At 38.0% G+C, this 17,904-nt stretch overlaps 1 protein-coding gene across 11 annotated transcripts in view; it reads left to right on the top strand.

The window, feature by feature from the left end:
• The first annotated feature begins 655 nt into the window (after positions 1–655).
• The window catches only part of PPFIA2 (PTPRF interacting protein alpha 2), a 654,901-nt gene continuing 637,652 nt past the window's right edge, over positions 656–17,904 (top strand). For 4 of the 11 annotated variants that reach the window (XM_056798566.1, XM_056798564.1, XM_056798565.1 and 1 more), the window contains exons 1-2: positions 657–1,211; positions 11,817–12,067. In XM_056798566.1, the coding sequence (XP_056654544.1) occupies positions 11,819–12,067 (249 nt within the window). In that variant the 5' untranslated portion in view covers positions 657–1,211; positions 11,817–11,818. Of the gene's footprint in view, positions 1,212–1,736; positions 2,159–11,816; positions 12,068–17,904 lie in introns of those variants that run through there. The other 7 variants (XM_056798561.1, XM_056798559.1, XM_056798560.1 and 4 more) reach the window with 4 other exon arrangements.

The raw sequence follows: 17,904 nt of genomic DNA, 5'->3' as shown, positions 1-17,904 counted from the left end.
TAAAGTTATGATACTTTTTCTCATGCCTTTTTCCGTTTTTCACCTTGTCTCTCAAGAAACTGAGGCCCTGGAAAGTGAGGTGACTTGTTCAAGGTCACACAGCTAGTGAGTGGCAGAGATGAGATCTGAACTGTGATTCCTGTCTCTGGAGTCCTTGTTTGGTTTTGGTTTCTAAATTGTACAATGAAAGTGAACAGTCTTCTCTCCGTCCTCTCTTTTTTCTTTATCATCAGCTCGAGTAGAAACTTACTCTTTAAGTAGGGCAGATTGCAATTCAGACATTCTCCTCTCACAATCGAGAGAGAGAGAGAGAGAGAGAGAGAGAGAGAGAGAGAGAGAGAGAGAGAGAGAGAGAGAGAGAGAGAGAGAGAGAGAGAATGTACTGAGAAGGAAGAAGATTGGTTAGTGTGCACATCTGGGAACTGGGAAGGGGATTGGAGAAAGGGGAGGGGGACAAGGCAAGACTGACAGTGCTCGTGCTGGAAGTCTTCTTGCTGTCAAGCTTTTCCCTGGGTCCATCAGCATCGCCTAAGCAATAAACGGAAGAGAAGCTGACTGAAACAGTAGTTGGTTGCTGCCACACCCAGACCACAGTTAACCTCAGCTCTTTCTGCCTCTCTCTACCTCCCGGGGAGGAAAGCTCCTCCTTTCAGGAGCCGCGGTGTGGCATACCGCACGATTGCCACGGCCTGAGGGAGGCTGGAGTTGGAACCAGCCGGGCAATCCTCGCTCAAAGCCGCGCGCATCTTCCTTCCTTAGGCACCATTGTACCGGCGACCGCTAAATCCCAGTGAGCTCTGTGCCGGGCGAGGCCAGATCAGCCCTTGCCTCCCCTCCTCCGGATTTTTTCTCCTTGCGCCTATGGGGACCACGAGCTAGCGGGCTAGCTAGGGCGGTGTGAGCCCGTGGGAGCTGCCAGCCCAGCCCCTAGCAGCGGCAGCCGCACCAGCAACTGCACTCACACTGCATCTGGGGAGCCGAGTGTATGAGTGTGGATCTGTGAGAGAGAGCGTGTGCGTGAGGGGGAGAGCAAAGACGTGATTACTTCAGAATTTATTTAAGGGCCGGTGGAAACCACTGCAGCAGCATCCAGGGGAAGCCCCTGCCTGCCCGAGAGAACGAGGAGGCGCATCAAGAACGAGCAAGGGGAAAAGGCGATGCCTTAGCAGCCCCCCGGACCCCAGTTTCAGCACAACGCGCGCAAGCAGCAGGTTGGTTGGGGCGGGCCAACTTCTTAGAGTGGTTGGGACTCGTAAGCCTCCCCACGAGGCTTGAGGAGGATAAGTGGGTGTGTGTGTGGGGGAGGGGGGCGTGTATTACCTGCCCTTTTGAGCGTGGAGCGCATCTTTTAAGTGCATTAAGCTAGAGGAGGAAACAAACCTGTTCAAGGGGAGGGGGGCGGAATTACTGCCTAGCCCTTCTCACCTACCGTGGGCTTCTTGCTTTGGTGCAGATGAATGCTCACTAACAACTCCTTTGTAGAGAAGGTGGCTGCTCAGAACCAGGTGGGGCGCTCTTCTTCCTATTACCCCCCCCTCCCCGCCCCAATCATTCTGAGCTTTTTTTAGTGCCAGTGTTTTAAGGGACACAAGAGTGAGTTTAGTCACCTCTAATGACCCAGACTTGGGGGTGGGGAAAAGATGGGAGAGGTAGTTGAGATTTCTGGTCCATTCGATTAAGTTTTGGAAAGTCAGGACGCTTTCTTCCCCCCCTTCCTCCTCCTCCCTCCCTCGCCTCCTCTTCCAGCTGTAAGCGTGGATGGCGTGGAGGCGGTTGCTCTTGGAAAGGGGCCGCTGGGGCTTTAAGAGCCGCCTCTCCCCCCTCCTCCTCTTGACAATGGTCTGAGCCGAGCTCTGCTTCCCAAAGCAAAATTTGTAATATGCCATTTTTCCGATGGACGCTTCTGCTTTTGGCTGCTGATGGAGGAGGCTCGGGATGATGCCAGGATGCTGCTTATGCCTCCGAGCTCAGACACTTGCCGGCAAAGCGCTGGGGCCAGGGCTTTCTCTGAGCCACCTTCCGCCTACCCTTGCTAGGGAAACAGTCCAGGAGCGACCAGCGTGAGCCGACACCCCCTCCCCAACCCCCCACCAAGCCAGTGGAGACTGCGGTTGTCATTGATCTATTGAAGGAGCAGACGCCGAAACACAGACATTAGGTACCAAATCTTCTTGATAGCTCCACATGCTCTTCCTTTTTCTTCCACCCCCCTGGCCCCACCCCACCCCCAGGGAAGATGTATGTAATACTGTAATCAACCTGCCTGGGGGCTCGAGCCCTCCTTATTTTCCTCCTTTTCCCCCCTTCTCCTTCCTACTTCCCTTACTTCTTTTTCCTCTCTCCTCTTCCTGTGCTCCCAGCTGATGCTGGTTGGTGAATTTTAGTGTGGGGATCTTGAAGTCAACTTCAGGGTGGGGGGGTGTGGCCGCTGGTTTTGATGTCCAGGGGAGTGCAAGAGGGGAGGAGGTTAGGTCGGTGAGTATTAGGACCTATGGAGATCCCTAGGGTGCTGAAAGTGGGAAATGCTTCTTTTGGACCTGAGTCTTTTCTCCGGAAGACTTCAAAGAGTTAAATAGGAGGAGGAGGAGGAATATGCATGTAATGCCACTCAGACAATGGCAAAGATTCTCTCTTGCTGAATTACTCACCCCCGGTAGGTTAACTGAGGTGGAGCCCATGGGATTTTTAAGAATAAACTATTGCAATAAAAACTCACTCTAACCAATAATTACATCCTTCCCTTTCATAGTTTTAAATTCTGGTAAGCTACTAGGATAGAATGGTTCAATGACATCCTTCAAGGAGTTGAAGTCTTTGTAACCTGTCACATTTGAATAGTCCTCCTTGGACTTCTTGCAATTGATAGAGAGCAATTGCTTTTCAGCCTAAAAGTCCTGGAGCCTGGAGTCCAGCTGGCATCCCAAACTTTTATTTGGAGACCAGAGGGATTTGAAAGGCAGTCAAGGTTATGGCCAGAGGCACGTTTTCCTCATTTCCCATTTTTGAGAAATTGAAATACTTCAAGGCCAATACAAGTAATAGTTACACACCTAGTTAGAGTATCTACATTTATTTTCTTCCTGTCACTCCCACCCCCCAGAAACCAATGATAACTCTCTCTCTCCAGAAGTTGACCTAAGAGTTATCTAGTAAATGCAGTGCCAAATGGATGAATGTACTATATACATCTCAGGATTTTTACAGCAAATTTAAATCTGTCCTTCCCTGCTTTCTAAGAGTCAACTTAGATACTGTCAAATATTAAGAAATTTTTTAAAAAGCCATAGGTAATAGGATGATGAGGGGAATTCCAACAAGCCATGCAAATTCCTTCATCTATTCTGCAATTAGATGTTTAAATTGTTCAATCTATCTAGATTGATAAACTGCCTATTAAAAAAAAACAACCTGAGGGATGTGTTCAGGGAATATTGCAAGTGCAATTTCAGATGATGACATTCATTAGAAAGAACATGAGTGCTAATATAGCAAATGGAGCTTGTACATGGAAGTGGTCCAAATTTATTTATTTATTTATTTTGGGGTGGCACAATTTCCTTCTTTTTCCCCAGAGGCTATTGATTGCTTTTTAAAAACCTGATAAAGTACAGGACTTTAACTGAATGAATTGGACCAAGGTGTAGCCTGCTACTGTCATGCATTTTTAAATAAATCCATAGTTGTCTTAATTATTTGAGAGTGATCCATCCTGATAGGATAGTGTTTTTATTATTTTTAGTTTCTGAGAGAATTCTTTAGAATCTTTTAGGTAGCCTTAAACTTTAGGGAAGCAACATACCATTTATTTAGTTTCTCCAAAGTAACCAATAATAGTGGTATATTGGAGTTTCTGAGTAGGGGGTGCTAACATATCCAGTGGAACTAATGTTTAATTACTGAAGAAAAATAAGTCAGGAAGAAAATATGCTCACTTGTAGTAGTGTTTTTTTACCTTGATCATGAGAAAATCTTTTGATTGAGAAAATAAAGGGAGGGTTGACTGGCTTTTGTTAATAGATCTAAAAAGTTGTTTAGTTATAAAGTGGCCATAATGCAGTTGAGATAGTACATTTTTTTAAAGTCTTGCTGTACTCAAAGGAATTATCTGTAGTTTTATTACACTATTTTCTTTTTTAAAAAGATTTATTTTAGTTAAAATAATTAGAGAAATAATGAAGTTTAATAACTTGTTTTTTCAAGCAGGTAATGACTTGAGTAATAGAATAATGAACTTTTATGTCTCTCCAATCTTTTAAACTATGAATGACTTTACTAGGCAATTCAAGTGTTTCCTCCTCTCCTCCCTCAGTAGATGATATTAAAGCATTATAATTTTCTGTGGGTTAAGATATTGTTTTGACCTTAAGTACTAGAAAGAGAACAATATAGGCTTCTTAAGATTATTTTTGAGACTGGCACAGCTGTTCAGTATATTAATTTCATGCATGACATGTATGCTAATAGTCTTTGAATATTTAACTGTCAGAATATCCCTTGGATCCCTTTTCCTTGAGAATTTTGTTAAGCAAAATTTGAAGGCACTTATTTCATCTTTTTTATTCTTTTCCTAATAGTTTCTGATAGCAGGTGAAGGTGAGAATAATTCAGAACACTGCATTTTTGCCCATTAGGCATTGTCAAATTGTTGAAGAATAAAGTCCCCTTTTTTAGACCTTTGCTAAAAGCAGAATGATATGCTGTTGAGAGTTCTAACCTGGAGTCAGGAAGATGTGAGTTCAAATACTGTAATTAAGTTAACTTTCTAAACAACTAGTTACTTAAGATATGTGTGAATCTTAGAAAACTCTTAAACTATCCATGAAGGCACAGATCAATTCAGAGGTGACATTTCTGGAAGGAGTTCTCTAGTCAGTCATTTAATGTGTTCAGTAACTTCCATATGGGTAATCATTCTGCTTTAGAGGCTGGAGAATAATAAATATATCAAGAAAATGCCCAACTTAAGAGAATTTTCAACAAATGTTTTTATAACAAGCAAGAAAGAGTTAATCTTAAAGCCATTATTAGACCTTACAAATTAAGTCTTCACTCTGACAATTGATAGTTGTACAACTGATCCTAGAAAAAGGGACTTAATTTCTAAGCCTCAGTTTCCTCATGCATGAAATGGTGATGCCTTATTCACACTGTTGCAGGATTTCAATGAGGAAAGTGTTCTGTAACTATTAATTTACTTTGTAAATATGAAATATTACAAGCAATAACTTTTCCCCCTTTTCTCTTTTGCTGGTACATTTTTTTAAAACTTGGCATCTTCCTCTTTGTGTGAAAACACTAACTTTTTTAAAGTTATAAAGAGTATGCTTTGTGCTTTTCCCCTTCTCTTATAGTGGATTATTAATATTTGTCTCCATCTGTCTGTTTGTCTAGCTAGCTTTTTGACATGTCCCAGAAGTCTTAGTGTAATATTAAGTGTCTAATAGTTTAGTAGCTACTAAACTAACTTACTAAATCATTAATAGCTATTAAACTATTAGTAACTTTAAATTGCATTAAGAATTTTGGAACATTATATTACCATGTATTGTAGTGAGTCACTTAAATATAATTCAAAATTTAGGCATATGTGTTTCCTCTAAATAGTCTATATTATCCCTAGTGAGTCAGGACAGGAGAAACATAGGATCTTATCTCTTGAGCTAGAGAAGACCTTTTAGGACATCTAGTTTAATCTCCTTATTTTATAGATGAGGACACTGAGTCCTGAAAATTTAAAAAGACTTGTCCAAATTTACAATGGTAAGTGAATGACCTCTGATTCCAGATCCAGCATTCTCTCTTCATTCTGACCAACCCAATCACAGGCAACTTCATTTGTCTCCTCAATAATCTACTTCCTTTTTTTAAACCTGCACTTTGTCTTAGTAACATTTTTAAGATAGAAAAGCAAGGGCTAGACAAATATGGATTAAGTGACTTGCCCAGGATCACACAGCTAGGAAATGTCTAAAGTCAAATTTGAACTCAGGTCTTTCTGACTCCAGGCCTGGTGCTCTTTCCACTGTGCTACCTAGCTGCTCCAATAACCCATATTCTGCAAAAAAGAATGCCAAAATAAGTAATTAGTGTCACATCTATAGAGTTTGACCTCCTTCCTGTTCAAGAAGATGATGTAAAAGGAGTGATGATTTAGTTAGAATGAACTGATATTGCAGTTCTAAGTTGGAAGATTTTATTAAAATAATTTAGTCAGACCAGGTTGTATTATACCAAAGTTCCAGGGTACTAATTGCTAGAAATTTATAGTTATTGGCTTTGGAAAATTAAGAAAAGTTGTTGAAACAAATGGGAAATTACAAAACATTAAAGATCTAGTGGAGAATTCTCAAAGTTTTTGTGACATTCCAATATTTGTTTCAGTTTTTGATGGATCTTGAGTTTTCTCTTAAGGTATAATGGAAAAAGACTACTGGATTTGGAGTCAATGGTTCTGAGTTCAAGTCCTGACTCTGCTATGTAGTTCATAAGTGACATTGACCAAATTGCTTAAAGACTTTGAACCTTATTTTCCTCATTGACAAAATAAGAGGACTGGCTTAAGTGATCTATCAAGTTCTTTTGGATGGAGAGGGAAATGACAAAACATTCTAGTATTTTTGCCAAGAAAATCCCACTTGGGGTCACCAAGAGTCAGATGTGACTGAAAATGATAACAAAGTCTCTTTAAGTGCAAAAATTTTGGTCACATGAAATCATGAAACAAAGACAAGTAGGTTAACTCAACCAAATTCTTACCAGAAAGAACATTTTTGCCTGTTAATTTGGCTCTAAATTTATTCTTATTTCAAAAATAAAGTTTTATTGTAATTCCTTTTGTGGTGTAGAGGTGACTTTGAATCCTCAAAGGCTATGCCAGAAGGGCAGTTGTGTGTGCCAGGCATTACCAAGCTGTCCAGACTTTGAATTATGGGCCATGTGATTGAATGAGACACTACCATCATCGCATAAGATTAGCTAAGTACAGATTCTTTTCCAGGAGGCTTGACCAAAAGGTGATCGATGTTTTGTTTTGTTTTTCCCCTTAGTGGAAGGTGAAGGGACTTTGGAGGGAAGGGGACAACAACTCACAAAGGCTATCTGTCTCTTCTGGTGTGGAGAGTTTGTGATCTGTGGCAGTGAGAGAAATACAATACAAAAACGAAAGGTGTTATTTGAACAATACATAGAGTATATGATTTGGAACTGATTTCAGTAGTTATGTATTAAATGCCTACTATGTGTGAAATACTGTGCTAAAGAATATGATGGAATAGGTAATGAAGTTTCTAACATTAATATCTGGACTGTGATGAAAGGCATGTAGTAATGCCATGTGTAATGCCATGTGTAATGCAACGGATAGCAAGAAGTGAGAAATGTGATGAAGGAGAGAGCATTTTCAGATGGGGAGAGATTGCATAAGGAGAGACCTGAAGTTGGTGAAATGGTAGCACCTGATTTGGGGATTAATGGAAAAGGTTGAAACAGGTAAAGGTGTGGAAGAAGGAGTTCATTTACAGGTGTATTGGGCAACTTAATTCAAGGAATAGAACTTCAAGAGTATGAAGAGAAAAGAAAATTATGAGAAGTACAATTAATAAGACAGAAATAGGGGCAAATTCAAGACTCCCAATATATGGTAATTTAATTAACATTACTAGTAGAGAAAATATGACGCTAAAAGAAAAAAAATACAGCCATCTACAGCGAGAGGTAGAGGGCCAATTTTGCCACAAACTAGCTGTGTAACCCTGGGAAGTAAGGCCACTCTTTGGGCTGTAAAAATTCTAGGTGTTGGAGATTGGAATGTTTAATCTTCTAAGATATTTCAGCTCTTCTGTTCTGTGCTCCTGTATGCCAGACGAGACAACAAAGGCCTTTACGTTGTAATTTCTACATAATAATTGGGACAGATGTCTTTATCTTAGTTTTCTTTAAAGAACTTATGTCTAAGTTTATCTGTAACATTTATTGTGTGTGTCAGTTCAACACATATTTATTAATTTCCTGTTCAATGCAGAACACTATGCTAAGAGCCAGGGATACTGAAGTGATAAACGAACTAGTCCCTGGCTTCAGGAAGGGTACCATTTAATGAGGAGAATACAAGAGAAGACATAAACAACTATGCTTGTCAGAAGGTTATAAGTTAAAGCAGAGATCTAGGGTTATAGGAAATTTAGGGACAGAGAGCTCTTCTTTCCCTTGGATGGTGCCATGTGTAATATACCAATTTTCACATATATATGTATGTATATATATATATATATATATATATGTCAGTAGATGGGGGTTGATGGCAGAAGGAAATTCAGAAATAGATTCATAAATAATCTAGGGTTGGCTAATGAAAGAAGAAGAGAATTTCTATAGATAGAGATTTTAGAGTTTTATTCCTGGCATGGGAAATGACTTGTGTGAATATAGTTTGGAGCCAGCAAGATGGCAAAGAGGATAGAGAGCTGAGCTTGGAGTAAGGAAGACTTAAATTCAAATCCAGCCTCATATACTTCCTAGCTGTGTGACTTCGGACAAGTCATTTGATTTCTGTTTGCCTGTTTCTTCCAGTGTAAAATAGGGCTAACAGTAGAATACCAGGGTTGATGGGAGGATTGAATGAGATAACAATTGTTAAGTGCCTAGTACAATTCCTGGAACATTTATGATGCTTAACAAATGCTTGTTTCCTTCTTTCGTTTATTGAAAATCATATGAAATTGCTCCTAAATGACTACCCCATCTCTCTTGGTACATTCTGTTCTTTCAGATACTGTGATACTATTTATTCTATTTCTGTATCGTGATTGTTCCTTCTCAGCATAATCCAATACTTGAGTCCATCTCTTGTGACCCCATTTGAGGTTTTCTTGGCAAAGATATTGGAATGGTTTGCTATTTCCTTCTCTGGCTCATTTTACATATGAGGAAACTGAGGCCCCAAACTGTATTCTCTTCACCATTGAGCCGCCCTTTATTCACTAGCCATTTTAAGCATATAAGTGCTTAATAGATGCTTCTTCCCTCCTTCCTTTCTTCCTCCCTTCCAATTAGATCCAGAAAGAGCAAATTGTTCACTTTGGTTGAGGCATAGAGTAAGTAGATAGAGGTTAATGATGCAAAGAACAAGATTTTGGGAAGCTTTTGCTCCTAGCCTTCCTAGTTTGTGTTTTGTTATTATGGTCACACTAAGAGCCAGAATGGGTTTTTCGAGCTGTAAGTTAATAATCAAAGCATGTTTTGGCAACATAGTCAAAAGTAGCATGGGTTGTAGAGAATGGAGGCCAGTGGAACAATTGTGTCAATCACAACAGCCTTTGATTGATACGGGTCTATCCCTGGATGGTATCAGTTTAGCTAAAGAGAAGACTATGAAATTTTGCCAAGGAAGAATTGACAGAACCAATCTGACAAATGATTAGATATGTTGGGTGTCAAAAGAAAGTCAGACATCTAATTTCAGTGGAGAAACTAAGACAGCCATGTTGATATACATCTTTCTGTAGATAAACATGGTATTTGAAACTGTGGTCTCTACTAGAGGTGAACTTGGAGGACAAAATACCTAGCAGTGAAATGGGAAAAAATGCCTGACGCATGAGGCTGAGAAGGGCATGATAGCTAAAGGACAGTATATTGAAAGAGATGGGGTAGTCATCCAGGGCCAGATTTCATAGAATGATAGAGAAAGGAAAGAAGAAGGGACTGAATTAAGCATGTTAAGCATCTGTAACATCCCAGGCACTCTGCTAAGTACTTTCCAATTGTCCTTTCATTTAATCCTCACAATAGCCGTGGGAGGTAGGGTGCTATTGTCCCCATTTTACAAATGAGGAGCTGAGGGAAGCTAAGGTTAAATGTCTAGTCTAGGGTCACAAAACTAGTAAATATCTGAGGCTGGATTTAGACTTAAAACTTCCTGACTTTGGGCTCATCCTCTGTCCAGTGTGCCACCAAGCTGCCTTCAAGGACAAGAACTGAGGAACTGACTTTGGAAAACAGATGCATTGCATGGGTGTGAAATCTGCAGGTGACATGAAATTTGGTGTCACATAGAGTGATAGAATCCATATCCATAAGAAACTTTAAGGCTTGAATAATGCAACAAAGGAAATATAGAGAGAGATGTAAAATGATGCTGAGATTAAAAAAATTAATGTTGACAGTACAAAATAGCAGAACGGTAGAAGGAAGTGGGGACTGTAGCTCTTATAAAAATATCTAGGGCTCATTTAAAAATATCTTTAAGTGGTCTGCAACCTCAATATGTTAACAGTGTCACATAGTAGCCAAAGGCAAAAAGCAGCAAAAACAATCTAATATTCTAGGTTACATTGCATACAATGCTTTGTGAATAGAATGAGACAGAGGTAGTCCTGCTATGGTCTGACCTAGTCAATTTCTTGAGTAGTGTGTTCAATTCTAGGATGAATAACTGTTTCCTCCTCTCAGATAGGAGAGGAGATATGGATAAAAAGACTTCAAAAATAATTAAGGTGTGGAAGAGAGAAGGGAAAATTCAGTAATGATACCTCAATCTTAAGAAAGTAGCTGACTTATGTACAGAAGGTAGTTTGTAGTGTTTTGTAATTAAAAAAAGAATTTTAGAAACAGTTTCTATGAGGAATGTGAGAGAGGACTAATGGTAGAGGAGAGAGTTCATTTCTAGACTTGAAGATCTGGAGAATCATCACCATTCAGGCGGTAGCCTAATTTATCTAATTCCATAGCCATTTATTACACTGTCCTAGAGATTGGAAATGGAAATGAAAAGATAAAAACAAATGGTCCCTTTTTTTCATGTGCTCACATTCCAAGGAATGGTTTTGATATATCCAGATTAAAAATATGAATTTTATATCATATTAGGACAGAATTTCATTGCTAACAGGAACTTCTGGGTAACAAAATATTCTCTTTCTACATTCTAAAGTCTGAGATTTGCTCAAAATCATAAAGCCAGTATGTGTCATATAGCCAGTATGCATCAGAGGCAGGTCTTAAATACAGGTTGTCTTGAGATTGATTTTAGTTCTCTATCCATTATACCATACTACCCCACCTTCATATTTATTATATTACAAATATATGTATACATTAGAGGATTAAGGAGATATGTGAATGCAAACAAGATGTGGCTACAAGTGGACTGAGTCTTACATCAATATCCTCAGGATATCAGAAGACTGCAAGGAAGGTCTCCCATGGTAGATTTGTGGGAGGGCCTGGAAAAGGTGAATGTGGGAAAGATAGCAATGGATGGATTATGATCTGGGGCATTGGAGGAATATTTAGATTGACATCATATTTACAATTCAATTTTTAAATGTTTGGAATATTTTTTGTTGTTGTGGAGGGTAGCACTAGCTGATAGGGATATTGGAAAATGATTCACATAATGATCATAGAAGCCTTGTTCCTTCTAGAAGACACTATTCCAAGTTTCTTGCTTGGGAGTTGAAATGGTTTATTCTCAGTATTATCAGTTTCCTTTGCAAGTCACTGTTGGGGCTGTGATAGGGCATCCATTAGAGAGTACTGACAGTTTTAATGATAAACACTCATTTTAGGTGAGGCAACATAGATTTGTCACAGAAACAACATAGTTTTGTGACTTTCTCCACTAATAATACTTAAAAATGAACACTGTGTATTGTGATTTAATTTAGCACGTGAGATTGGCCAGGGAAGCTGAGGACATAAAAGAAATGTACAATACAATGCCTGTACTCAAGGAGTTATCACTTACATGTTGAGGAGCTTATATGTCATGGTGATGCTCTTCTTACTAATCTTTCTTCTCCTTTTCTTTCTTTAAGCAATGATGTGTGAAGTGATGCCCACGATAAATGAGGACACCCCAATGAGTCAAAGGGGTTCCCAAAGTAGTGGCTCAGACTCAGATTCCCATTTTGAGCAGCTGATGGTGAATATGCTTGATGAAAGGGATAGGCTTCTAGAAACACTTCGAGAGACACAGGAAAGCTTGTCACTTGCACAGCAAAGACTTCAGGATGTCATCTATGATAGAGACTCACTCCAACGACAGCTTAATTCAGCCCTTCCACAGGTAAGCTCAGTCATATGCTCATATCACATTCCATTAGAAAATGAAGTAAGATTTATATTTGATCCATTTTCATGAATTCTGTTTCTTTCTATTTCTATGATTCGTTTTAACCTTTGTGATTTGGGAGGGGGGGAGAAATACTGGATGGGAAAGAAGCACCAAGGGGGAAATTGCCTATATAATTTATCATGATAAATAGGAAAAAATGTAAAATCCCTCATACAGTGTATAAAGAAATCAACTTTATGAGTATAAGAAAAGATTCATGTCAAAAAAGTAATTTGAAAGTAGGCTTTGGTTTTAGTGGACTAGTGGTATGGTATCTTCACTAATCAAGAGTAATGCCATTTTAGATTGTATTAAAGAGAAATGCAACCCCCAGAACTATGGAGGTGATGGTCCTACTGTATTCTGTTCTCATCATACCACATCTGGAAATTGTGGTCATTTCTGTGCACTACATTTTTGGAATGTCATCGATAGTCTGAAGAACATCTATAGGAAGGAGAAAAAGGGTTGTGGCAGTGGCGTGTGATTTAATATCAATCTTCAAGTGTCTAAAATGATTTCATGCAAAAGTGGGGACAGAGTTGGTCTTAAATGACACATCTAATAGCAACATCCAGAAAGGCAATTTTGCCTTCATATAAAGGGAAATTTTTCCCCTTTTTTCTCAAAGTAGAATGCACTGTCTGAGCTATTATATATATATGTGTATATATATATATATATATGTATATAGATAGTGGGCTTATTCTCCCAAAATGTTTTTAAGTAGAGACTTGATGATGCTGATGTTATAGAAATCATTTATGATGAGATAATGATTGGCCTGAAAGATTATTTGACATCCCTTGCAACTCTTGCAATGATTATATGATATCATTCAAAAGTAAACAGGGAAGCAGGATTTTATTGCACAGGTCAATAATCCAAAGGGGGAGGCTGGGCAGATCTTTGGATGTCTGGTGGTGTTTTGCTGTATAGTGAGCTAAACAGATTGGGTATCTTCATTAGGTTCGATATAATGAGCACCTGGGAGGAAAGGCAACATCTGCCTAAGGAAATGTTAACTGACTGACCCAAGTAGGGAATGGAACAGGTCTTTGACTTATCAATAGTGGAACTGGACTCATGAGAGGGCCCTGCACTTTCAATCTGCGTGAGATAGATAGGAGGAAACAGTCATAACTAGATGAGTAAAGAGTGAATTTATAAGTATATTCACATACATATAAATACATACACATATATGTGATAGTTAAATTTCTTGAAAATCACTTATAATGAAGCGATACTTGCCTCCAACTACCTGCTTAAATGACGATTTTTTTTGGTAGAGAAGCAGATAATGACTTGTAACTACTATTTTGGTAAAAAAAAATGATTAGACTCATTTTAAGGTTACTATCCCTTCATGTGCATAAAAAGCAAATAGTTAATGATACTGTAGCTATTTATGAATACCCCTAATTATACTCTTGCCAAATAGTGTGAATACATTTTATCTATTTTAATCTTTAAAGTTCACAAATATTTTCATTAGACACCTTTAGTAGTTCTTATATTACTGAAAATTTATATTGGAAAATGTTAAACAAAGGAAAATCAGGCTGCCTTCAATAAATTTGTCAGCAGTGCCAGACAAAACCACAGCCCTGGCTACTGAGAGAAATGGAGAATGTAATTTCTGAGTTGCTTTTAGTAATTTTTGCAATATTATTGAAGACAAGAAGGGTGCTATATGATGGGGAAAAGGTCAATACTCTTCTGAAGTTAATAATATGGAACTGAAAATCAAGGGTGATATTATGGCTGGATATATAGATTTGAAATCATTGGCATAGACAGAGGTAAACCTACCAGCTCTGATGAGCCCTTTGAGATGGAATGTGTAGAGAAAATGCAGAAGATCTATGATAGAGCCTTCAGGAATGCTCAGTGAGTAACCATGACTTAAATAATGAGGGAGAGAGACAGGGAGAGAGATGAGAACAGTGTTATAAAAGCCCTGAAAGCAGAGAGTAATTGGGAGAAGGTGGTGAACAGTCTTAAATGGTATAGATAAGTTAAGAGGGTTGAAAACTGAGAAAAGATCATCAGTTTGGCAATTAAATGTTCACTGATAGCTTTGTAGAGAACAATTTCAGTTGAGACTATAAGCTACAAATCTGAATGCAAAAAAAGTTGAAAAGAGAGAGGAAAGGGGGGAAATAGAGGCAACAAAGAACTTTTCCCCAAGCATTTATTTGTGAAAATGGAAAGAGATATAAGATAATAGTTGGAAGGGTACATTCTAATGAGTTCACCCCCTACCCCCTATCAAGATTGATGATAGAGAAGATAATCTGCTCTAAAAATGGAGAAGGGGTTGAGTTCAAGGTCAAGGTAGAGGGGTTGGCTTTTATCCAATCACAATGAAACTGAATCTCTAACTGCCCAAGAGCAAACGGATTCCTAACTCCTACTTCCTATTCTTTCATTCTCATCTACCTCAACCCTGAAACTTTAGCATCCAACTGTAAATCTGTCACCTGTTCCACTGTATTCTCTGGAATTCATGATCTAGTCTGATCAACTGGTGTTGGCTAAATCTAGTGCATGAGTTGAATTTGTATTCATTCATTCACTAATCATGACAGCTTGTCTCAGGGCAGGAGTTCAGTCTCTCTCAAGAACTGGAGGAATTTTTTATTGTAGTTCAGTTTAGAGGTGTTGTTCCAGGTGGGGAAAAAAAAGTGTGACATTTGCAGAGCGTCTGGCAAGAGATGGCTGAGGATGACTGGATGAGCTGGGAAGCAAAATGCAGGGTCCAGTGAGAAGGAATTTTTAAGAGGGGATTCCTGTTGATGTATGATTTAGATTAGATGCCTTTTGTTTCTTTGATTTAAGATCTTCTTGTAATTATTCCTTTCTAGTAAAATTGTAAAATTTGAATGTAGTTTTTTAGAGTTGACCTAATCAACTACAGCATTATTTAAGTGGTAACTGGGGGAAACTGAGAACATTGGTAGACGTGGGAGAAGAATTGATTTGGGCTAATTGAGATATAGGTTCATGGAATATTCATCCATAGCCTTATCTTTTTTTAGTGTATGAAATAAGAAATTGACAGGATACCAATATGTATTTTGCCCTCCAGTTATATATAACTTCCTTGAAGATAATCATTTTCTCAAATTTGCCTTTGTATCCCCTAATACCTTTTAGAGCACCTACTATATAGTAGATGCTCTTATGTTCATTTTACAGATAAGGAAAGTGAGGCATGTGGCAGCAAAGTGACTTGCCTAGGGTCACAGAGCTATTATGCATATGAGGCATAAGGTCCAGGAAGAAGTTCTCTTGATTACTGTTATTGTAGAAGATTTGAAGAAAATAGTTTGATACCAACTTCTATTTCTCAGAAGAGGGGCAGGAGGACTTGAACTTAAATGCAAATTCAGTAGACAGAAAGCAAAGGAATGATTGAACTGTACTCATACGTATACTGTGTACTGTCTTACTGAAGATGCTTCTTCACGAAGTAGCAATTGGAATTAGTAAATGTGAACACCAGGATCCTCAATTTCAAGTAAATCTTCCTTTATTTCGTGTATGTTTGGGGATAGACGGGGTAGTGTAGCATTAGTATTTTTATTCCTTTTGTGTTCCTTTTGGAGTTTCAGGGCTGAATGTTGTAGTGATTTGGGAAGGTAAGCTATATCCAGAATAGTTCTGAGGTGATAAAAGGCTGTCATCTTGAAGGCCTGCTTTTTCTCTGCAGGTTTTGCTGAGTTCCAACAGTCCAGACACAACAGGGCACTGTTTAACTTCTCTTGGTCTATTTTTTTTATCCCTTCCTCTCAGCTAAAGATAAGGCAAAGTTGAAGGCTGAGAGATAGCATCTTTCTTTCAGAGGCAGTTCAATGAAAGCCTTCTGGATGGCATTTGATTCATATCTAATTGAGAGGAAGCCTTTGTGTGAGGACAGTTCTGGTACAACACAAATGTAGGTCTTGCCCAGAGAAGTTGGTTATTTTCTTCCTAGAAAGTGAATTTAGCATTGTGTTTGCTGGTGCCTTTAAGGAGTACTTATTTGCTTGCAATTCTTCCTGTTTATTGAATTCTCCTTGTAGCATGGAGTTCTCAAATATTTTGACTCTCTTTGCAGCTTGATTAGGTGAAAATAAGTAATAGAATGGCAACTAATGAACTAATCAATTAGTCCCAATGAAAAATTATAAAACACAAAAGGAAACACTAATTTAGGAATCATTTAAGGAGATTTGGGGAGAAAAAAAAAACCCCAAAACCCTGAAACAACTCAGGATTACAAGGGATATCCATTATATCAAAATATAGTTATCAAGCTATTTGTTTAAAATTCAGGTGTGGTAGGATAAAAATTCTTCATTTATCCAATTATCCATTTCATCCATTATTATGTAAACATAAATGTTTAAATATGTATGTGCATAATTTATATATTTTAACTTTTCACAGAAGAAAAAAAGAGTATGCATTCATGTTGTCCAATTGATCAGAAAGCAGAAACTGCTCCATTCCAAATCCTATAGAGACAAATTTTAATTAATGACACATCTTCCAGATCACTACTGAGACACCCATCTAACCTTGGCCTTTTCCCATGGCCCATATATCTTCCAACTCAAGGAAAGTGAGGTCACCTAGTAAATTAGCTTGAGAGGTTTGTATGCATTGGTGTATTGCTGAGGGACCACATAATAAGGTGAATTCCTGAGGTTTAATTAAGAAATATAAAAAATGAAAAGCAAAAAGCACAAATGAAATAGAAAAATCTGAATAAAAGCCAAATGTGCAAGCAGATAATTCAAAAGAAAAGTTCATAAATGGGAGGAAAATGAGTAAAATCTTAAACATAAAAACAAAATAAAGTTACAATGATGTGAAGAGAAATGAACCAACATTGCCCTAAGAAAAGTATTTCTGGGACTATAAGAATCATCCTGATATTTCAAAAGAGAAATAAAGCTTTCAAAAGAAGAAATTAGGAATGAATGTAGGTCAAATATCAGAATTCTCAGTGCAGAATTAAAATAGAAATAGCAGAGTAGGAAAAACTGCATAAATGATGAAGAATTTCTTTTTCCAAATAGAAGCTCTTGGAGAGACCATTTTTACAACGCAGAAATATTAAAGCAGAAGTAAAGGAGAGCTGGCAATATTCAAAGATCACATGAATTCCAAGTCAAAGAAACTGAGTACAGGATGTACAGAGAACCCTTAAAGATAATGTCCCCCAAAACAAAATGATACATTTAAAAAATTCTGAATACCCTAATGTAATATATGTTCTCTGGGATTTCCAAATACAGAACATTGTTTGAGGGAATATATAGATAAGCACCAAAATCAAATTTAAAAAGTTTCAAACTCCAAGGTATGTAACAATAAAATTAAACATTTTTTCAAGCCATGTGAAAAACATTTAATTGTGAAGGAAGGATAATTTATTTATTTATTAAAAAAAAACCCTTACATTCCATTTTGGTATTGACTCCAAGGCAGAAGAGTGGTAAGGGTTAGGCAGTGGGGGTCAAGTGATTTGCCCAGGGTCACTGGAAGGATTATTTAAATAGGATAATTCCACATTCACAAAGAATTTTAGGAGAGATTGAAATTGTGTACAATATAATATAAAAGCCAAGTAGCCCAAGTTATAATCTGAAGTAACTCCCTGAAAAACTTATCCTAATAATCACCAAAACAATAAGGAAACTGACATTCAACAAAAGATATATTTGAGGTAATCTTAGAAAAAAACCCAATAATTAAGAAGAGTAAAATATTTGACTTATAAATATCCAAATAAC

The sequence above is a fragment of the Monodelphis domestica genome, chromosome 5, assembly GCF_027887165.1.
Source record: "Monodelphis domestica isolate mMonDom1 chromosome 5, mMonDom1.pri, whole genome shotgun sequence".
In the NCBI taxonomy this organism is placed as follows: Eukaryota; Metazoa; Chordata; class Mammalia; order Didelphimorphia; family Didelphidae; genus Monodelphis; species Monodelphis domestica.
Note: the sequence above shows the minus strand (reverse complement) of the source record. Positions and strands in the feature narration are given on the sequence as shown.